Source organism: Heterodontus francisci, chromosome 19 (assembly GCF_036365525.1).
Source record: "Heterodontus francisci isolate sHetFra1 chromosome 19, sHetFra1.hap1, whole genome shotgun sequence".
Taxonomy (NCBI): Eukaryota; Metazoa; Chordata; class Chondrichthyes; order Heterodontiformes; family Heterodontidae; genus Heterodontus; species Heterodontus francisci.
The window spans coordinates 70,020,116-70,044,250 of NC_090389.1; the positions used below are offsets into that span (position 1 = coordinate 70,020,116).

General features: G+C 40.0%; 1 protein-coding gene across 1 annotated transcript in view; it reads right to left on the reverse strand.

Moving 5' to 3' along the window:
• Positions 1-1,474: 1,474 nt before the first annotated feature.
• Positions 1,475-24,135, reverse strand: part of iars1 (isoleucyl-tRNA synthetase 1) — a 216,003-nt gene continuing 193,342 nt past the window's right edge. The window contains exons 33-34 of the mRNA XM_068051875.1: positions 10,827-10,979; positions 1,475-3,266 (exon numbers count right to left, since the gene is read on the reverse strand). Of these exons, the coding sequence (XP_067907976.1) occupies positions 3,184-3,266; positions 10,827-10,979 (236 nt within the window). The 3' untranslated portion in view covers positions 1,475-3,183. The remainder of the gene's footprint in view (positions 3,267-10,826; positions 10,980-24,135) is intronic.

Consider the following 24,135-nt stretch of genomic DNA (forward strand, 5'->3'; position numbering starts at 1 on the left):
ACTACTTTTTGCTTGCATTCTTCCAGGCACTACTTAATCTAGTTCAATATATTACTGTTAATGCCAGAGGCTTTAATCTTATAGAAAAGCCTTTTGTGCGATACCTTAACAAAAGCTTTTTAAAATTCTAAACAGACAATGCACCAACTTTGCAACTTTTTCAAAAGATATTATATTTGTAAGACATGACCTTTTCATGAAGCCACGTTGAGTATTCCTAACATGTTTCTCTCTGTCCAAGCACTCATAATATTGTATCCCAAATGATGCCTTCAAACATCTTTTATTTTACTGATATCAAACTAATGGGGTCTATAGTTACCCAGATCAGTCTTAACTTTTTTTAAAAAAATGTGGAGACTACATTACCCCCCTTCCAGTCTACTGGAACCATCTCAGAGTGCAACGAGCTATTCAAAATACAGGCCAGGGACTCACACAGCACGTGTAAAACTCCCTGAAGACCCCCGAGTGGACATCATCTGGCACGGCTGCTCTATCCATTTTCAAGTTCTTAATTCTTCCTCAAAAAAATGTTCATCTAATACTACTTCTACCAGGAAAAGCTGCTCAATAATTTTCATCTTCGTTCTCTGTGGTGCATTGTGGGTATATCCTGGCAGGCCCTGGTACTAAACCTTGGGGAAATCCACTAAATACCTTCCTGTAGTCTGAAAAACAGCCATTCAATCAACACAAATCTGTTTTCTATCCCTTAGCTAATTTTGTATCCATGCAGCAACTGCCACTTTTATCCCATGGGCTTCAATTTTGCTAATAGGCCTAATTATGGTATTTTATCAAATGCCTTTTCAAAGTCCATATACAGGTCAACTGCACCAACCTCCCAACCGTCTTTGTTAACTCACCAGAAAATTGAATCAAGTTAGTCGAACACAGCTTGTTCTCAACAAATCTGTGCTGGTTCTCCTTTATTAGTCCATGCTTGCCTACTAAGTAGCTGTTAATTTTCTCCCAGGTTATTGTTTCTAAGTTTCCCAACCACTAAACATTAAACTGGCCTGTAATTAGCATGTTTATCATTCTATCTTTTTTTGAACAAGGGTGTAACATTTGCAATCCTCTAGATCTTTGGCGCCACCCCTATTTCTAAGAATGATTAGGAGATTGTGGCCAGCATCTCTGCAATTTCTACCCTTACTTCCTTCAGCAATCTAGCATGCATCCCATCCAGACCAGGTGACTTATCAATTTTAAGTACTGCTAGCCTTCCTAGTATCTCCCCATTATTTTTATTTCATCTAGTATCCTAGCAACCTCTTAGTTTACCTCAGCTTTAGCAAAGTCCTCTTCCTTGGTACACTTTTTTTTAAAACTGCATCATGCTGTTTAGAGGTAGATGTTATCTACAATAACAATGTCAAATGGACCACAAATCAACATGGCTTCTGCTAACAAAAAACATTGACAGAGGTTACATTAAAAATAAAACAAAGTATATCATTACAGTTGGTACTACATCACATCATTACCTTTATTTAAAGTTAGTTCACCATTTATTGAGAAACAAACAACCTCAATCTGAATTTCAGAACCTAACCCCAATGGGTTATTAAGAGTAATGCCTTTATTATTACATAAACAACAGGAAGGCTTTACAGTTTTCAAAAATACCATTCCTAGGCACATGTATAACTGCATAACAAAACAAACAAGGAATTTCAGAATGTACTTTAGCTGCTGCAAGTTCAGTTATCTAAACCTTTTTTTGTTTATTTGTGAGGAATTGCATTGCATAGTTTCATGGTTAAAGACAAGACATTTTCTCCAATGGCTCTTAGGAAATTACTGAAATGCAATATTTTCATTCCTATAATGCCATTTTGAAAGTGTCAGGGTGAAAAGTTACTACAGGTGTGATCTCAAAATTTATGAGATAAAGGATGCACATTGGAGTGAATACATGAATGTAAATAGAAACTCTGACCAATTAATGCACAAGTGACAAAGTGCAAATGTTTGATATCAAAACTGTTTATTTGACAATGATATTGGATGAGTATCCAATGCATTTGCTGTTCACACCAAATTTACTGCCTAAGGTTAACTCTAAGGGTAACTGCATTTTTATATTGGCAATGTTTGCATTTTGAAAACTGTATTCGGCGGAGACCTGCGTAATGTTCCATTTACCAAGATACCCATTGATCTGTGTGCAAAATGTTGCAGCCAATAGGCATCCTTCAACAGGTCCAGAGATCTGAACCATGATTTTTTTGGGCCATTAAAATACAGTCAATCAGTAGGGCAATATTTTCCTTAAGAGATGTCACAAAATTATCTGGTGGCATAATTTTAAAAAACTGCACTCTCAGCTGAACTGTTGGAAATAAGTACATCTGCTAAGAAGAAAGGGAAGACAAACCTGACTGTGTTATGGGAGAAAAACTCAAATAGTAGAATTAATGATCAAGTCTGAAGTGCTCGAGGGCATTTTTCTGTTACAGGTGCTATATAAATGTAAGCTGTTGTTGTAAAGACTTAGGAATAAATATATTTTAATTTTGTGGCACAAACAGCATAGGCAACTGGGATTGTAAAAAAAGATGAGTAAGATTGTCAGAACTTTGCTGCTTTAGAATTAGTTCTTTCTTGCCCTAGGTGAACATTTTCATCTACTCAACATATATTATCATGTTGGTGAGTGTTTCAGTCTCTCATTTTGTCCCCCAACTCCAAAAGCCAAAAATCATTTGAGGCAGAGGGAGCCTTCCAGGTCATTTCTATTTGAAAGAATATGTGACAACAGCCCAGGAATGAATTCCCCTCCCTCCATGGGGATGTGCCTGGCCTCTGCCCAGTACTTCACTGCAACAGCATTGAGGAGATCAAGAGCAAGAAAGGAAAGGAAAGAAGGAAAGAGCCTACTCTTCGCACCTCTGCCGATACCACCACCACCCCCCCCACCAATGTATTTGCATATCCAACCATAGATTAGCCTGACCTATGTTCAAAAGGAAAAATAATCCAATATATGTAAGACAATCAAATGTAACTTTATGAAATAGCATTCAAACTTCTTCAGTAAGTTCAGTGATATGCCAAGAGTATAATCGAACAACATATTCAACATTTTGAAATTAAATCCAGGTATGGATATTCCATTAACACTAGAACATGCTTGTAATGCAGCATTCATAAAAACTAATAACTGTACGAATCTTAGGATTCAGCTGTTGTCGGCAAAACATGAATGTAAATGGTCTTCGTGTTCAACATTTTCATAGGAAAGTCATTTGTAATTTCTGAAAAAAGATAAATGTTATTAGCAATTCTCTCAAAGTGTGCCTTTATTTCAAGTAAACAATTCATGCTTTAAGTCGCACATCCATTTTTTTTTAAACTACAAGAATGACTTACAATTGTTGATCATGGAAATAATCCGATATCTGAATTAAAATTGAATAGAATGTAAATAAAACTCAAAGCCTGGAAAGGAAGACTAAATTCCAAACAGCCTTCCCAAATATCAGTGATTTACTTGCTATCCCCAATCGAAAATGAAGTGCCTGAAAGGTTCGAAACTGGATTACATCATCTCAAAGTCAAAACAGACAAATTTCATAGTAATGTTTTGGCAAATTAATTCCATCTAGTGTGGTGCAGTAAAATATGTAGCTTGATTTGCATATATGGACCAAACACATCTGTAGTTTTCCTGTAAATGTCCATCTATATACTATATAGTTTTCACATAGGAGCAAAGGCTCAAGAAAACTGAAACCACAAAGCCGCATCCCATCACAAGCCTGAGGTTATCCCCCACATTATAAATATCCAATATTGTTACCAAGAGGTTTTATTTTTGTACTAAAATCTTAGAATTCTATGTGTTTTAAAAAACTGAAAAAAGGATTTTCAGTGGACATGGACACCTGCAAATAGCTGAAATTTTTGGATGTTAACTTTGTATACAAGAATAGGAAAAGCGAGCAGTTTCAAGGAAGCCAGCGAGGGGTTTTTGACCTCTGCAGAGTAACACTTTGAATGACGGGGAAGACACTGTGTCTGGCCATGTGAACGTCTCAGGAAGGTTTTTTTTTGGATCTTTTTAAAAACCAGTGAGTTGAACAAAGAGCATTCATTTGAAATGTTGAAACTTAGACCCAACCTGCCTGGAGACTAGAGGAAAAGATCTCTCTCTATAAAGGAAACTTGCATCTCTTGAAAAGAAACCCTGTATTTGAAAGGTGGCAGATTCCTATTGCCTCCTGTCTCTGAAGAATTCCTGCATCCAGTGTGGTTCCCATTGCCTCCTGTGTTTTGGGAAATCCTGGAATCTGAAGAAAGCTTCTACTGCTATACTGCTGCTGTGAGTCTGAAGCATACCTATTGCTACACCCCTGCTGAAAGGCCTATGTGACGCCTTGAACACCTGCCCATCACACACTGTTCATCAACCTCGCCTGGAGAAACTTGGAGTGGCATTCGACTATTCGACTCTGGGACATCTCACCCAACTGAAGAATTTCCTACCAGAACATGACAAATTGATTTATTTTATTATTCCTTCTATTCCTAAGAAACAGCTGTAAACCAAAACCCTTTTTTTCCCAGTTAACTGTTTTTTTTTATGTATTTGTGTGTGCAGGAGGACTAGGGAAATAAGGAGCTTGCATATATATAGATTTATCTCATTAATGGTTAAGACTTTTTTTTTCCCCCTAATAGTTAATGTTGTTGTTGTGCTTTATCCTGGGGGCCAAATAGAGTCTAACTGGCTATTCATCGGTAGGTGGGAAACTTTTATTGATATGCTGTGACCCGTGGAGAAGTGGGACTGAATTAACAGTGCCTATCTCCTGCCTTGGTCGTAACAATATCAATTCAAATATTATTGCAATGCTTGCAAATCATTTTAAAAACGTTTTGTCGGATAATGTTAACCAGAAATCTGGACAAGAGGACTCTTCAAAGAAATGATAAAAAATATTTATATGAACGTACACAGAAAGGCTAGCCTTACACTGGTTGACTTATTTATAGCCTTGTGCTAATTTCAATCTTTACAGGCAATTTAGGTTACAAGTCTTTGAAACTAACGGTGTTCTGCAAAACATGTCAATTTTTTTTAATGAGCTGAGCCAGACATTCAATTTGCATCAAAAATTTGACTGAACAAAATTTGTGCATTATTGTATTTTGTAAGGTAGTGAAGGATACTTCATGTCATCTTTCATTCACTTCCTATTTTGCAAAGAGACTTTGCAATAAAGCTTCAATAAAAACAATACATCACCACTGCTTGTCCTGTCTTATACTGTCACTGCTCATTCTGCACTATACCATGTCGTCACTGCTCAATCTATATTACACACTGTCAATAAGTTAAATAGAACAAAATGAATCCAATAAATAACATTTTTTCATACCAACTTCTATTCTCTAAATTGTGTCTATCCTCACGAGGATCCTACAATAGACCATGACCCATTTTAAAGTTAAAAAAGGCTGCAAAGATGCAGCAGCCTATTTTATTGGCCTACCTACACTGCATCTGAAAATTCATCTGCACAACACAGGTTAAAGATTAATTCAGACTGAGCACAAGCTGCCCAACTGCACCAGAAATAAAATTCAAATATTGCGCTTTAAAGCTACGACGAGGTGTATGTGGCAGTTTGATGCTCATAGCAATTTAAATGAAAGTATGTAGAGATACCAGTTAAGACTTTTTAACGCATTTAGCTTTTGGACACCACTGAGGCAGAATGAAATAAGAAATGACGTTATTTCTCTACTTTTTAGTGGTAGCACTTCCAAGTTTGGATTCTATTAGTGCTAAACCTTAAACACTTAACATCTCTATTATTTAAGTTATTTCATGCACAAAGACCATCAAGGTGGCTGAGTGAGGGAAGTTAAAATGTTGAGCGGGCATAATAAGAGGACACGAGTCTAAAGACTGGAGGAAGATTCAATCAGGGTAGTAATGCAGGAGTTGTAAGCAGCAATCAACAATTGAATGTGATTGCTGGGACACAGGAGAAAGTAGATTTCCACTACAGTCACCTCTCAACTGGCCACATCAGCACAGAAAACATTCCAGAGTTTCACACCTTTACATGATCAGTGGATCAAAAGTCATTCCATTAGTGCAAATCAGGACAGTATCACTGCCAGCACTGTAACTAACAAGGCACTGTATCACAAACAGCAATGGGCTTCTTGTGGCACTTGCATTTATATAAAGATGTGAATTAGTAAACATTCCAATTGATATGACATTTTGTTTAAATTATACTATTAAATTATGACAACATGTCAAAATAATTACAACTTACACTGAATTCTCATTTAAAGAATGACGTGCAACAATGTAATACAGGTCCCCATTATTTAGGAAACATTAAGAGTAATGGCACTCCAGATTCCTTCTTCTTTAAAGGCTTCTACTTGAAGTTCCAGCACATGCTGACCAAGGATATATTTTGGGCTTTCTTGTTCATGAGCAGACCATTCTATTATTTTAATCATTTTAAATATTAATGTAATTTGGCCAGTGATCCACAGTCAAAATTGCATATTAAATTGCAGCTTTTGAAAGTGCTAGTTTTGCAACAAATGGGAAATGGCATTATAGAAGCATCTCTAATCATCAATCATCTAATCATCAGTGCTCAATTGAATCACTTGGCTTACATTTAAAAAATGTATCGGAGTTGCATCACATATTCTCATAACCCACAGTCCACACAGGAACCAAAGGGTTAGTTCTTTGTAGCAAACCACTGCTAAAGTTTTAAAACTGAAGTCAACATCAAAAGATCAAAAAATATGCATTTTTGTAGCAGCTTCAGAAAATGTTAATTACTGTGGATAATGAATTTATGAATAAAATTTTTCTGGGTCATTTTAAAAAGAATCACAAGTAAATTGTGCATTATTTGGACCAGGTATATATGCTACAAGTTTCTTTGCTTTGGCTTATATGGGATAAACTGACTTAGATCTAACATTCTTGTACTTAAAAATCACACAAACAATAGTTTCAAACATATATTACAACAAGCTTAAAAGACTGAATGGGAGCGGAGATGTTTTCATAAATGAGCAGGGACAACTTTTACTATCAGTCTTCATAGTGTTACGACAGAGGCTGGAGGAGTGCACTGCCTTTAGAATCATGGAATCAGACCACTTGGCCCATCGTGTCTGTGCCGGCTGAAAAACGATCCACCTATTCAAATCCCACCTTCCAGCATTTGGTCCGTAGCCCTGCAAATTACGGCACTTGAGGTGAATATCCAGTCTCTTTTTGACTGAGTTGAGGGTTTCTGCCTCAACTACTCTTTCAGGCAGTGAGTTCCAGATCATCACCGTCCTCTGGGTGAAAAAGTTTTCCTCATCTTCCCTCTAATTTTTATACCAATCACTTTAAATCTATGCCCTCCCACCCCCGAAGCTCTCTGCTCCAGGCCCCTCAACATTTTGTACATTTCAGCCCTCTCTGTTCCAAGGAGAAGAAGCCCAGCCTATCCAATCTTTCCTCACAGCTGCATTTTTCCAGTCCTGGCAACATCCTTGTAAATCTCCTCTGTACCCTCTCTAGTGCAATTACATCCATTCTGTAATGAGGTGAACAGAACGGCAGACAGTACTCAAGTTGTGGCCTGATCGATGAGTTATACAGTTTAAAGGTCTGCAAAGGAAACCTGACCCCAGTCCAAATGCTGGAGCTGGAAGCCTGACATGACGCGCATGAACCCGACACGTGTCGTCGGATCCCATCGGGGTTGGGTCGGTAGCAGGCCTTTACACATCAGTACATGGGTAAAGGCCTGCTACTTGACCCCGACGGGACCAGATGACGTATCGGGTTCAGGCCGGGTCAGGTCAGACTTCCAGGTCCGGCATTCGGGCTCGGTCGGGTTTCCTTTGCAGACCTTTAATAGTTCCAGCATAACCTCCCTGCTCTTATATTCTATACCTCGGCTAATAAAGGAAAGGATTCCATATGCCTTTTTAACCACCTTATCGACCTGTCCTGCTACCTTCAGGGATTGTGGACATTCACTCCAAGGACCCTCACTTCCTCCACACTTCTTGTATTTTCCCATTAATCGCGTATTCCTTTGCCTTGTCTGACCTCTCCAAATGCATCACCTCACATTTCTCCAGGTTGAATTCCATTTGCCACTTTTCTGCCCATCTGACCAGATCATCGATATCTTCCTGCAGTCTAGCTATCCTCCTCGCTATCTACCACACGGCCAATCTTTGTGTCATCTGCAAACTTCTTGATCATGCCCCCTACATTCACGCCCAAATTGTTACTATAAACCACAGAAAGCAGAGGATTCAGTACGGAGCCCTGCGAAATGCCACTGGAAACAGCCCTCCAGTCGCAAAAACATCCATCAGCCATTACATTCTGTTTCCTGCCACTGAGCCAATTTTGTATCCACCTTGCTGCATTTCCCTGGATTCCAAGGGATTTTATTTTTTTAACCAGTCTGCCATTTGGGACCTAGTCAAAAGCCTTGCTAAAATCCATTTGGACCACATCAACTGCACTACCCTCATCTATCTTCCTTGTTACTTCTTCAAAAAAATTGATCAAGTTGATCAAACAAGATTGTCTGTTAACAAATCCATGCCGACTATCCTTGATGAACCTGTGCCTTTCTAAGTGACAGTTTATCCTGTCTCTCAGAATAGATTCCAATAATTTGCTCACTACTGAGGTTAGACTGACTGGCAGAGGTACAACATTAGCAGTTCTCCAATCCTCCGACACCACACCTGTATCCAGTCAGGACTGGAAAATAATGGTCAGACCGACTGCTATTTCCTCTCTTGTTTCTTTTAACAGCCTAGGGTACATTTCATCTGGCCCTGGTGATTTATCTCTCTCTAGTTCCACTTCTCTATAAGTCACACCATATATTTAAATATGATATCCAGTTACCAATATGGCCCAATATATACTTTTATCTATTTTAGTTTCTAAATAAAATCCACCAATCAGGTTTCTTTAATAAACAGCAAAATTATTAATTTATTATAAAACCAGACTTGTGCAATAAAGATGCAAAGCTTATTAACACACAGGTTGAAATATGAAAGTTCCCTTCTAAATTAACCCAACACACTCGTGTACACACACACACACACACACGGGTTAAAGAAAAAATAAAGAAGTTTTCTCTGAAGGGATGTCTTTACAAAAAGACAACAAAAAAAATAGGCCAAATACTTGATAATTCTTTAAGGAAGGAGGATAAGATATGGAATTTTCCCAAATGGCCCTTTTTCTGACATCTAAATATGCATAGATGGCTGTCACTAGGATCTTTTTGGAGTAGTTCTTTTCAGATGACATCAAGGATTAGTCTGGCAGACTTTCCAGGAGAATCACTGCATCGGGGTTTCAGCTATCACACTGGATTCTCAAGGTTTCTCAAAGAGGTGGAAAAAGAATGAGCGGTGGCTTCTCGCTTAGCAGGTTTACCCCCAACTGACTCAAAACAAAATCTAAAACTAAACCAACTGCTAACCACCATAAATTTAGACATGTAATTTCTCTGTAAACAACTCCCCTAGTCAGAAGGCTCCTGCTGTTTACTTAGCTGAAGACATGTGACTTCCAGTAAGCTTGTTTTTAAACAAAGTTCCAAAGTCCTTCAAGTGACCTTTTAAAAAAGTCTATGGAATCTCTTCAGTCTTTCAAATGAATCCATTTCCACAAATTTTAAACACAAGTCCTCAAAAAAATACTAAAAAAAGGAAGCACTTTCATAACAATGGTTCTACTGACCCACAGGAGAAATCAACAGGTTTTGGAGCATAAACAATTGCACAAGAACATTTTTCCATTGCCACACATTTGGAACAACCTGGCTATCAAACTTCTCGTAGGTTACCATCAAAACAGATATAACATGAGATACAACATCAGTACTGCTCTGTAACTAAGCATTATAATATGGGAAAGAACTTCCCAAGTTGACCTTTTTCCATATCCTTTTGTCTGTCTCCTTCCCTGTCTCAGGTCAAGTTGATTGGTTCTGGGAGGCGCACCAACATAGTTAAGATCAGGAACTCATCACATGAATGAACAGTTGATGTAAACCCACATTAAACTATTCTGCAGTATACCCGAATACTGAGCACAAAGTTGCCCAGGCGTATCTGGTAACCACCACCTCACCAATTGTGGGAAATTGACTGGCCTCTGCTTGTTGCCTCTTCCTAATTTCATGGTTAACATTGACAACTCACTACAGGACGAAAAACAAAATTAAATGACTTTTTAAAGTCACCTTCAGTCATGAGCAATATTTGTATGAAACATTGGGGCTGAGACATTCAGACTCAAGTGACAAATGTCACTTTTTATGTTGAGGGTTGATTTGCAAGTGCCAGGCCAAAACAACACATAAATGCAGCATACAGGTAATGCTAGTCAAGACTTGTAGTGTCTAAAGAAAGATTACCAAAGCAGCAACTGACAGTGGGAAGGAGCTGATGGAAGAATATGTTTCACACATGTACTAAAGGTGTACTAAAAGATTCAATGTACTCAAACATCATCTTCCAGTACTCAGCAAACATCATGAAAATGCAAATGGCCTTACAGGGCGGGGCGGGGGGTGGGCAGCATATTTACAATGTATACATTGACAAGGAGAAACTGATCAGTGGGTACTCTAGTTCAAGTTCTCGTTATGCACTGCCATAACCAACTGTTCCGGCCCACAGATTATTGTACTCCTGGTGCACTGAACCCTCAAAACGACAATTTGGGATGAAGTTGCTCCCCAGCTCTCCCAGTCACTGCTTACATCAGCAGCAAGACATACCTTGTACTTTGGTATCATCTAGGCACAATTTTAGTTTCTGGCTTCTGAGGCCAAATACTTTAGCTGTCTCATGGAGAAGGTCAGGATATGTCAGCCCATTCTGACCAGCTGGGTTTTCCAGCAAAAGAGCTCCAACTGTTCCTTTGAGGCACTCTGTAATAGAATAACAGAACTTGTAAGCAAAGTGAAGAAAACCAGTAATTTCAGTCTGTAACTCATTTTTGTTCTTGCTAAATGATAATTCAGACTTCTATTAGATAAGCAGGTGTAAAACAATCACAAACCCAAGAGATCAGTAGGAATGCATTTGCACTGAATCTAAATTGATCCTGCTTTAGTTACAAATGCAAGTTTTCACCTCCTGATTTGCACTTTGCTTCAGGACATCACCTGAACAAAATGAAATCACCCATTATGAAGAGCACTGAACTGGTATGCAGATTGGAGCACAAAGAAATTTGGTTTTCTTGTAAAGAGAAATAGAAATTCTGACCCTAGACATTATAACTCCACAGTTGTAATATTGAGAAAATTATTTTACACAATGCACAAATTTGACCAAACCCAGATCACAAAATTTGAAGAGGAGACAGAATCAGTTGACAAAAAAGCATACCAGCAGGCCAAAAACAAAAAATTCAATTTTTCATCTACAATTTCTGTGTCAGGAAGAGCTTACTTCTTTGACGAACAAATTAGTTTTACGGATCTGATTCAAATTAAAGAATAGATTTGTCAACCCATGATATTCTACTGTCTAAAGTTGTTTGAATATTTAACAGTTCTACAGCAGAATTGCTCATTGTGCATTATATTGCCTTAACTCCCAAAAACAAAATGCAATGAATTGTTTTAAAAACAAAGGATACCTTGATCATACTGATGATACGTTTCAACATCCCCATGATTTCCAATGCAGATTTCCCGATTTTAGTCAGGCTGCTTGGGTGAGGGGTAAATCTAACATTTTGGGCAGGATTTTCCCGCGGACTTCAGGACCCCATTGTCAGACTCAAATGGGGGTCAGAAGCCCGCACTGTTTGGGCAGCAGTCGCCCGGCTGTGATTTGCCCCGAATTGGCCAATTAGTGGCCAGAGGGTGGGCTCACCATCTCCAATAGGAGGCCCTCCAGCTCGGAAGAAACAGGTAAGTGAAGATGGCAGCGTCTCTCTCCAGCATTTTAAAATTTAAAATAAGAAAAGTCCTAAAGAAAAGAGGGAATATCTCCAAAAGTCAGGCAGGGAGGGCCTCTAAGCCTGCCTGGAGCACTGCCCCCCAGGTCTGCTACCAGAAAGCTTCCTTCAGGCAGCTACACTGTGCCCTGAATCCCCCGGGGACCTGGAGGCCGACTGGAATTGTCGGCCTTCAATAATAAGCCTTAATAGGCCGTAAACTAGCTGAATTGGCTACCTGCTGCTTGTGGGTGGGTACCCCGGCCGCACCACCGGTGCCATCCCACCTCCAGAAAAATAGTCCGGGGCGGGATATGCCGGGAAACTGACACGCCAATCAGCAACGTGAGTTTACACGCCCACCCGCTTCCATGGGGGCCTAAAAGTTCAGTCCTTTATCTTGAACGGAATGAGTCCCATTGTTTTTAACCTCATCCATCATTAATAAATTGTAAAATATGGTATGATATTTAAATATATTGTGAATTTGTTGGAATTTAACATTTCTTTAAAATTCCTTTGTAATGGCAATGGTAATACTGGTAAAGCTTTCACAGTTAAGTGCCCTGTGTGTCATTATAACTGTGCTTAAAAGACCTTACAGCATGCAGTGTTTGGAAAACTAGAGCAACAGTTTTGAAAACTATATGATGGAGTCATTGTATGGTTCCACGCAGTTCACAGTGGAAACATACATCATATTTGCTTCATAGGAAAACCTTACTTGATTTAACTGTCAAAATCTGTAACATTCGCCCCCAACTTCATTCTTTTTAAAATGAAAAATGTAAACCATGTACAAAGACAGTAATGTAGCATGACAGAACTGGAATAGCAATCTGCAGGTCTACGAAAAGCTTGGCATTAAAGATCACCGTGTGGGTAGCACAATGCAATGGAATACAGTGAATTTACTTTGATAATGAGTATGTACTTCAAACTGTAATATATAAAAGTGCATTCAGCACCAAAACTAAGACTGTTTACTAGCTACAATGGCATTTAACATGCGGCATATTAGAAGTGGTGAGCACTTATCCAAAGATATTATACAGCTCAACACTGCCAGGATGCTGAAGACTCTAAGAACATAGGAACGTAGAAGCAGGAGTAGGCCATTCAGCCCACTGAGCCTGCCCTGCCATTCAATATGATCATGGCCGATCATCCACTTCAATGCCTTTTCCCACACTATCCTCATATCCCTTTGTGTCATTGGTGTTTAGAAATCTGTCAATCTCTGCTTTAAAGATACTCAATGACTGAGCTTCCACAACCCTCTGGGGTACAGAATTCCAACGATTCACAACCCTCTGAATAAAGAAATTTCTCCTCATCTCTGTCCTAAGTGGCTTCCCCCTTATTTTGAAATTGTGTCCCCTGGATCTAGATGCCCCAACCATGGAAAACATCTTAGCTGCAACTACCCTGTCTATCCCTTTAAGTATTTTGTAGGTTTCAATGAGATCACCTCTCATTCTTCGAAACTCTAGAGAATACAGGCCCAGTTTCCCCAATCTCTCTTCATAGGACAGTCTCGCCATCCCGGGAACAAGTCTGGTGAACCTTCGTTGCACTCCCACTATGGCAATAATATCCTTCCTAAGGTAAGGGGACCAAAACTGAACACAGTACTCCAGGTGTGGTCTAACCAAGGTTCTATACAATTGAAGCAAGACTTCACTACTCCTGTACTCAAATCTCTTGTGATAAAGGCTAACATACCATTAGCCTTTTTTTAATTGCTTGCTGCACCTGCATCTTAGCTTTCAGTGACTTATTGACAAGGACACCCAGGTCCCTTTGTACATCTACACTTTCTAATCTCTTACCATTTAAGAAATACTCTGCACATCTGTTCCTCCTACCAAAATGGATAACCTCACATTTTCCACATTATATTCCATCTGCCACGTTCTTGCCCACTCACTAAGTCTGTCCAAATTCCTTTGAAGCCACTTTGCACCTTCCTCACAATACACATTCCCACCTAGTTTTGTGTCATCCGCGAGCTTGGAAATATTAAATTTAGTCTCCACATCCAAATCATTGATATATATTGTGAACAGCTGGGCCCAAGTACTGATCCCTGTGGTACCCCACTAGTCACAGCCTGCCAACACGAGAATCACCCGTTTATTCCTCCTCTCTGCTTTCTGCCTGTTGACCAATCCTTAATCCATGCCAGTACATTACCACCTCGCCCATGTACTTTAATTTTGCTAACCAACCTCCTGTGGGGGACTTTATCAAAAGCCTTCTGAAAATCCAAGTATACTACATCCACCGACTCCCCTTTATCAATTCTGTTAGTAACAGCCTCAAAAAACTTCCAACAGGTTTGTCAAACATGACTTCCCATTCATAAATCCATCTTGACTATGCCCAATCAGATCATTATTATCCAGGTGTCCATTTATCACATCCTTCAGAATAGATTCTAGCATTTTCCCAACGACTAATGTAAGGCTAACAGGCCTGTAATTGCCCGTTTTCTCTCTCCCTCCCTTCTTAAATAGCAAGGTGACATTTGCTACCTTGCAATCTGCAGAAACCATTCCAGAATCTATAGAATTTTGGAAGATGATCACCAATGCATCCACTATCTCCATAGCTACCTCTTTCAACACTCTGGGATGTAGAATATCAGGTCCTGGGGACTTATCAACCTTCAGCCCCATTAATTTCTCCAATACAACCTTTTTATTAATACTAATTTCCTTCAGTTCCTCATTCTCACTAGTCCCTTTGGTCTCTAATTCTGGGAGATTTCTTGCATCTTCCTCAGTGAAAACAGACACAAAGTAATCATTTAGCTTCTCTGTCATTTCTCTGTTCCCCATTATAAATTCTCCCAACTCTGCTTGTAATGGACTCACATCTGTCTTAGCCAAACGTTTCCTTTTGACCTACCTATAGAAGCTTTTACAGTCTGTTTTTATGTTTTTTTGCTAGCTTACAGTCATATTCTAGTCTCCCTTTCTTTATCAGTTTCTTTGCCATTCTTTGCTATATTCTAAAATCCTCCCAATCCTCAAGTTTACTATTATTTCTGGCAACTTTATACCTTTGCTTTTAATCTTACACAATCCTTAACTGCGTTTGTTATCCATGGTTGACTGCCTTTACTTTTGGGGTTTCTGTGCCTTGAAGGAATGTATAGTTGCTGTAAACTATGTAATATTTCTTTAAAGATTATCCATTGCCTATGTACTGTCACACCTTTTAATGTATTTTCCCAATCCACCTCAGCCAATTTGCCCCTCATACCTTCATTGTTTCCTTTGTTCAAATTGAACACCCTGGCTTCAGATTGAATTACCTCATTTTCAAACATAATGTAAAATTCTATCATATTATGGTCACTCATCCCTGAAGGTTCTTTTACAACAAAATTAATTAGCCCTTTCTCATTACATAACACTAGATCTAAAATAGCCTGTTCTCTAGTCGGTTCCCCAACATACTACTCCAGAAAACCATTACTAACACACTCCAGAAACGTATCCGCCACAGCATTAGTGCTCATTAGGTTTACCCAGTCTATATGCATTTTAATTCACCCATGATTACTATATTACCCATGTTACAAGCTTCTCTATATTTTGTTTCATGAGGAACTTGCTAAAATTGACTGGAATGAAGTAAAAGCAGCAAAGCTTCACATGAAAGTTTACAAAGAGCAGCAAAATTTTAATGAAATTGTCAGTGACCCTCCCTCACAACATCTCCTCCCACCACTCCCACCAGTGAAACCAGTATACACTTAACCACTAATAGGTTGAATGGTATGTACATAGCTTCCAGTGTGTTACAAACCAGTGATCTCATTAAGTGGTACAGATGAAATTATAACCCTTGAAAATAAAGTCAATAGAACAGAACTCAAAGAACCCGTTATACTTATTTCCAGATGCTCATTCTTAAGAATATATAAATGCATTTAAAACATTGTCCTTCTCTAGTTCCACTTCTCCACAGGTCACAACATATATTTAAATGCTTACCCAGTTACTGGTATGGCCAATTATATACTCTATTTATATTTCAGAATAAAATCCACCAGCCAGGTTTCTTTAATAAATCAATTAATAAAAAAAATACTTTGGCCAAATACTTGTTAATTCTTGAAGGAAAAGGAGAAGATATGGAATGATATCAGCTGTCCTTTTATTCTGGCGTCCCAAATATGCGTAGACGGCTGTCGCTGGGATCTTTTTGGAGCAGTTCTCATCAGGTGATGTCGAGGATTAGTCTGGCAGGCTTTCCAGGAGAAATGCGGCATCAGGGGTTTCAGCTATCTCACACTGGATCCTCAGGGTTTCTCAAAGAGGTGGAGAAAGGATGAGCTGGTTGCTTCTCTGTTAGCAGGCTTACCCCAACTGACTCAAAACAATCCAAAACGAAACCAACTCTTCGCCACCATAAATCTTGACATGCCACTTCTCTGGAAACAACTCCCCCTAGTCACCAAGGCTCTTGCTGTTTACTTAGCTGAAGACATGTGATTTCCAGTAAGTGTTTTTAAACCAAGTCTCAAAGACCTTCCAGTGACCTTATTTTTTGAAAAAAAGTCCAGCGGCTCCTCAGATTTCCATAAGTCCTCAAAAAATATTAAAACATGGAAACACCTTCATAACAATATACAAATTCCAAAGGCTTTATAACCACTACAGCAACATTGGAGTCATTCTACATAAGTGAGTAGAATAGGGAAGTTGAGTAAACTAACAAGCACGATGAGTTCAACTTTAAAGTTTAGCATTCTCATTGCAAAACTTTGAGAGGCATATCAGAAATTCAGGTGGGGACAGGAAGTAGTATGGACCGCAAATCTCTGTGCCCAAATTCCTGATCTACATGCTTATTGCATGAAACTCTGGATCCAGGAACACTAAACTGCAAGTTTACTCCTATATATTCATTTTAAAAAGCAAGTTCATGATACAAATATAATTGAGATGTCCTAACAGTCAAACCTTTTGGATTTTTCTCATTGTTTACACTGTCAAAACTGTTTACTTACATTCATGCTATTCCATTTATTACCATACATTAATTATTCCTATATTTCTATCAAGAGTGTGGAGGACAACATAATTCACATGCAACAAAAGTTACAAAGTTGCATTTATCATAATGGTGAAACTGTGCATTCTACAGTACACCTTTGAGTACTTGCTTCCACTTTTGTTTTGCAATTAATAAAACTAAAACAAAATCCTGTAAAACTGATGAAAACCTTCATGAATTGAGACTGAATTTTTATTTGTAAATATACCGAACTTCCACATGGGTTGTATGAACATGGAGCACAGAATTTCACTGCAAAATTACTGTGGGTAAGCATTACCTTAGTGTACTAAAAACTGAAATGTAATTTTTTTTAATACTTAAGTATAATTTTAAGAAATATAATGAAATATAATGGATGTCAGCAGATACACTAGAATTGGCCTAGACATGGCCTTCGATCCAATCAGCCAAGGTTGCCACTCTGTTTAGTAATCTAGTTGCACATGAAAAAAAAGTGATGTTGGGTGAATATAGGATTGGGCCATCTCCTAACAATCACTGCAGGTTCACCCATTAAGAATAGTCTTCTGGATGTGGTACAAGATGATATCCAGCATCCTTGGAACTATATAAGACAGCAAATCCAGTAGGGCAAAGAAACTGGAGATGCAAAAACATATTGGGTCAAATAAGTGATTCTTGAGTTGTAACTAAAAGTGTTAGAAAATGGAAAATGTTGTTACTTGCAAACTAGTGACTATGAAGAACATCAAAGTTTCTTATCAGCATCTTGGTAATACAGTCTCAAAATCAAGCTCATGGGAAAAAAAAGATGAAACCAATTCTTTTTTGAAAAGAGTTACCAAATGAGTAATTTTTATAATGTGAACATATGCACTGGTTAATGAAAACTTTCAATTCTAACCTCTTAATTAATAGCCATCAGATGAAGTATAAAGAACCTTTTTAAAAATGAGCAGCACTTTGCTTTAATGCAGTTATGACAGAAAAATAACTGGTTGATGCCAATTGTACTTACTTATTGCTGTACCATTTTTTTTAAATATGTAAATTCAGAATGATGCAAAGAAATCCAGATTCTGAGTAATAGACCACTGGGTTTACAAACACAGTAATTTAATAAAGTACATTTTAGTTTAAATCAGTACATATACGTAGTAAATTATCCATTGAGTGGGTTCACATCCAATTCATTTTGCAAGCAAAGGCAAATTTTAACTTTAATTAATATAATGCACATTAAGGTTTATGTCATACATAACCAATAAATTATTTTAAATGTGAAGAAAAATATCACGGAGATTCATTTGCTGCAACATTTAACTGCTCTGTAAAACTTCAAAACACATCTCCTTTGAATGGATAAATTTACAGGAACAAATTGCAGTAAAGATTTATGAGAATGGTTCCAGGGATGAGGGACTTAAGTTATGTGGATAGATTGGAGAAGCCAGGATTGCGCTCCTTAAAAAGAAGGTAGAGAAGAGATCATGAGGGGTCTAGACAGAGTAAATAGAGAGAAATTGTTTCCATTGGTGGAAGGGTCAAGAACCAGAGGACATAGATTTAAGTTGATCGGCAAAAGAACCAACAGCACATGAGGAAAAACTTGATGCAGTGTGTGGATAGGATTTGGAATGCACTGCCCGAGTGAGTGGTGGAGGGAGATTCAATCGTGGTTTTCAAAAGGAAATTTTATATGCACCTGAAGAGAAAAAATTTGCAAGGCGACGGTGAAAGGGAGGGGGGAGAAGGACTAGCTAAACTGCTCTTGCAGAGAGCCGGCATGGACTTGACAGGCCAAATGGCCTCCTTCTGTACTGTAAGCATTCTATGAAAACATTTATGTACAATGTAGCTGGCTGCAGGAATGTGCACTAAAAGCACAAAAGGAAAGTTAACAGAAAATATCAGCCCATAGCCAAAGGCCTTGCTAGGATTTAACATAAAGCATATAGAATACAGAAATACTGTAACCTGAAACAAAGTAGATCTTTGTTTGCCACACACCCATATCTTTCTATTTGGTGTTGCAGATTTTTAATTTGAGAACCCATCACACTACAACAGATTTCATTTTACAGCATTCCATGCGGACTTTTTTTGCTTTTAAGTTATTTCCCATTTTTCCATTTGCTTCTTCAGGTCTCCCACGTGACATATAGACCAGATGGAAGGCCTCTACTAATAAATTTAGCCTTGTTGAGATTATATGTATGGAAACATCAACATATCAACACAGAGTCAGCAAAGATCCCTGGGATCCATCTCAGTTGCAACCCAGATCTAAACTAAAGTTAATGAGGCTCTCCAAATGCAAGAGACAAAATTCTTCTTTGACAAAAGAATATGTTTTGTCAAAGAAGCTTGTCTCAAGATTGCAACACAAGGAAAATGTTTTTAATTGAGAAGTTTTTCACTTTTAGAAAAACCATATAGTGGTAGAAATCTGAATAGTACTTTAGAGCTCCATACAGCCAAACCTTTTTCAAAATAAGGCTATTTGTTGTACCTGGTTTAGTGTTTGGCACACGAATCAGATCACACCAATTTATGGTACGTTTCAGAGTTAGGAAAAAGCGTGTTAAAACTCATCTTTGAATCATATGTCATTTGAGTTACAGAATTTAAGTATAGCTCTGTACATTATCCTTCTGCAGAAAATCAATGTGAAAATTCAGCCCTTCACTAGTATCTATGCCCAAAACTCAATTAGGGACATACATTTTCCTCCAAATGCTCTTGGTTTCTTTTTAACTTCCCATTTATTTTTCCTAAAAACTATAAATAAATTACTCTTCTAGCAAGTTTTACTGAGCATCAATAGATTATTTCTAAAGTTTACAATTCAACTTCCAAAAACTGCAAAATGCTTCATTTAGCAGATGCCATGTGCATACTCAGTGACAACAACCTTCAAAATTATTCTTCCTTGCATCATCGACCAATTACAATTTTCATCTTTGTGACATTTCCTGGTGTGGGGGAAAAAACTTAAATCTAAAATGATGCAAGTTATATTTATGGCTCCAAGTTCCAGTCTCGCTTGCAGGTGCAAACATCTTCCCTACATCTATTCTATCAAATCCTTTCATAATCTGAAGACCTCCATCAGGTCACCCCTCAGTTTTTTCTTTTCCACAGAAAAGAGCCCCAGCCTGTTCAATCTTTTCTGATAGCAGAACCGATAGGCTATACCTATCATTCTAATAAATCTTTGTTGCACCTTCTCCTGTGCCTCTATGTCTCTTTTATAATATGGAGACCAGAACTGTTCACAGTATTCGAAGTGCGAACAAAGAACAGTACAGCACAGGAATAGGCTATTCGGCCCTCCAAGCCTGCGCCGATCTTGATGCCTGCCTAAACTAACACCTTCTGCACTTCTGGGGCCCATATCCCTCTATTCCCTTCCTATTCATGTATTTGTCAAGATGTCTCTTAAACGTCACTATCGTATCTGCTTCCACCACCTCGCTTGGCAGCAAGTTCCAGGCACTCACCACCCTCTGTGTAAAAAAACTTGCCTCGCACAGCCCCTCTAAACTTTGCCCCTCGCACCTTAAACCTATGTCCCCTAACTGACTCTTCCACCCTGGGAAAAAGCTTCTGACTATCCACTCTGTCCATGCCGCTCATAACTTTGTAAACCTCTATCATGTCGCCCCTCCACCTCCGTCGTTCCAGTGAAAACAATCCGAGTTTTTCCAACCTCTCCTCATAGCTAATGCCCTCCAGACCAGGCAACATCCCGGTAAACCTCCTCTGTACCCTCTCCAAAGCCTCCACATCCTTCTGGTAATGTGGCGACCAGAATTGCACGCAATATTCTAAGTGTGGCCTAACTAAGGTTCTGTACAGCTGCAACATGACTTGCCAATTTTTATACTCTATGCCCCGACCGATGAAGGCAAGCATGCTGTATGCCTTCTTGACTACCTTATCCACCTGCGCTGCCACTTTCAGTGATCTGTGGACCTGTATGCCCAGATCTCTCTGCCTGTCAATACTCCTAAGGGTTCTGCCATTTACTGTATACCTCCCACCTGCATTAGACCTTCCAAAATGCATTACCTCACATTTGTCCGGATTAAACTCCATCTGCCATTTCTCCGCCCAAATCTCCAACCGATCTATATCCTGCTGTATCCTCTGACAATCCTCATCATTAACCACAGGAGACTCCTGCACTGACTGCCTGCCCCTTCCAGCGGTCACCCATCTATCTGCCTGCACCTTGGGTGTAACCACTTCTCTAAAACTCCTGTCTATGACGCTCTCTGCCAGCTGTGTGCTCCTAAGTGCATCCAGTTGCTGCTCCAACCGATCCATGCGGTCTGTGAGGAGCTGCAACTGGGTACATTTCCTGCAGATGTAGTCGTCCGGAACGCTGGAAGCGTCACGGACCTCCCACATCTCACAGGTGAAGCACTTCACCCCTCTGACTGACATTAACCGAGTTTCTATACAACCTTAACATAACAGCCAGGATTTTTGAGTCTCATGGTGTTCCCGTTGGTGGGACTGGAAGTTGTCGTAACTTCTGCTTCCTCCATTTTTCCTGTATTCCACATGATTTTATATGTAAATGAACGGCGCGGCGACGGACACGGAAGATACTTGCAACCATCAGGCGGGGACAGCCTTTCATTGGCGGAACCTGCTGTCACTGGTTCAAGCACCATGATCGCCATGGCTTTCAAGCATTCTTTGTTTCAAGCCTCAAGGGACAGCAATCTTCGTGTTATGTAAGTGTGTTTAGGAATGAACAAAATTAAATATTTTATTTATTTGTAGCTGCTCTTTCCTTCCTTAATTTAACAAACCCAGCACCAACTTCCCATCATTTTCTTTTCACTGCAGCAAGAGCAAAGAAAATATCAGGCAGCAGGCAGCGTCCCGCCTCAGGGTTCAGTGATACCTCCTTGCGGGTTCAGTGATACCTCCTTGCAGGTTCTCCTTCAGACTGTCAGGGAAAGGCAGGAGGTCCTCTTCCCTGCAGATGGAGTCTGAAGACACTCCCGCCTGACCAAGACAGCCTGGATGGAGGTAGCAGAGGAGGTCTCAAACCGTGGAGTAACATGCAGAACCTGGGTGCAGTGTCGCAAGCGTATCAATGACTTGCTCAGATCGGTAAGGGTAAGTTGCCTTGGTGAAGCTTCGCCATTGTTTTTCTCCTAGCTCCATTTCTAAGACAGAGGGCAGACAAGGCATGCAGTGAAATGCGTGGGCAGCCTTGGTGCCATACACTTACCGATTGTGCGCAAAGTTGACGATTGGCTTTGTTGCGTGCTTGGATGTGTCATGCGAAAGTCAGTCCAGAATGAGTGGTGGTGATGCATCTTTTGACGTCATTAAATCTGCACTGTCTCCTGCAGGATAAAAGCATTCATAAACAGTGCGAGTGGATGTAGACAGGTGGAGGTGTCTCAGACATCAGAGTCCTGACACCAGCTGAGGAGGAGGAGGCAGAAATAGCGAGAGGAGCGAGGCAGGGCAATCGCAGATGCGAGGCAGGATCCACAAAGCATAAGAATGAAGTGTCATCTTCAGTCTAGCAGCCATGTGTGTAAATCAAAGGAAAGTTTGTGAACACATGTTCAGCTGATGCTTAAAGTGCATCTATTTGTGTCTCCACTGCAGGTGCCCGCACTCGAGTTGCAGAACAGTAGGAGACCCAAGACTCCTCCTCTGGGGACGAAGCCGCCAATGCCCCAGAGGGTGCACCGTCACCTGTCTCTTCTTCCACCCCTGCTAGCGCAGATACATCCACACGGTATGTGGGGGGGTTTAAAATTAGAATCTGGGTCAGAAGCTTGTGGTCACGACACAGACACATGCCAGCAACTGAGGAAGCATGTGCCAGCCAGGGCCCCTGACAATTGGAGGACTGCTGGGAATCAGGCCCCTGCTCAGCCCCACGCTCATGGTGATCCTCTGTTTGTTGCCATGAGAAGTCTGCTGGATGCGCAGCAAAGCCATGCGGAAAATACATCGGAGATGCTTGAGGTCAGTGTGGCTTTGCGCGTGCCATGGAAGAGTCCATACAAGCCATGAGGTCTGCCATGTCCCAGGCATATAAGCATATGGCTTATTCAGTCAAGAGTTGGGCGAACTCCCTGGCGAGTCAGATTGAGCACTCAAGCCATGAACGATCTGACTTGCACTCCAGAGTTATAGCCATGGGCTCCATGCAGCAGAGTCTAAGCGAGGGGTGGCCAAGGAACCTGCACCTCCCGACGGGTGCTCCTTCCCCTTATGGAGATAGGCAGGTGGCATCATGCACCCATATGGAGGACGAGCACATGCCAAGTTCTCTGGGCCCTTCCTCTCAGGTCACACCCAGGGTAAGAGCCGTCTCGTCCTCCTCCCCCCCCCCCCCCACCCCCGGCCGACATTGATGCCCTTACCTCCAGCAGATGAGCACACGGGGGATATTCACACCAGTGCTGCAGACACCCAGTAAGATGGCGCCATCAAGGCCCCATTCCTCCAGAGTACACCTGCCATGGTCATCCACAGCAAGAGGCAATGCACCAAGCAGACTACCTCCATCTCAACTGCTAATGTCGTAGTAGCACCTAAATGTAGGGTTAGGAAATGGGAAAAGGAACAGTTTTGAGCATGAAGGTGGCATGGGTGCTGTAAATATTGTGCACGTATTTCAGAAGTTTAAACACATCTTTCTTTACAATATTTGATGCACTGTCATAAATCATTTGCTTGGTTTCAGAAGAAAAGGAAAATGTTCATTGGAGGCATATGGCAGGAATGCACTTGCTTGCAAAGCATTTCAGAATGTGTCGTGTCCATTTATCATTGCTATTTGAGCCTTTAGTCTTCAATGATGGTTGTTTGTCATTTGAAGATTTTTCAATTTTGTCACTACCATCATGCCTTACATTCGTGGTTCTACGGTCACACCCTTACTTTCCATGCATTGGTGTGTTTTCGGTTTCATCGTAGCCCTGAAAGCATTTGATCTGCTGGTCTCAAAGTTGTAGCTTCCCATGTATGCGGGTTAATACCTTGACGCAGGAAAATTTCTCCAATGAAGACGCAGGTCTCTTTTAATGAATTTGATAGCATGCTGGCCGTCC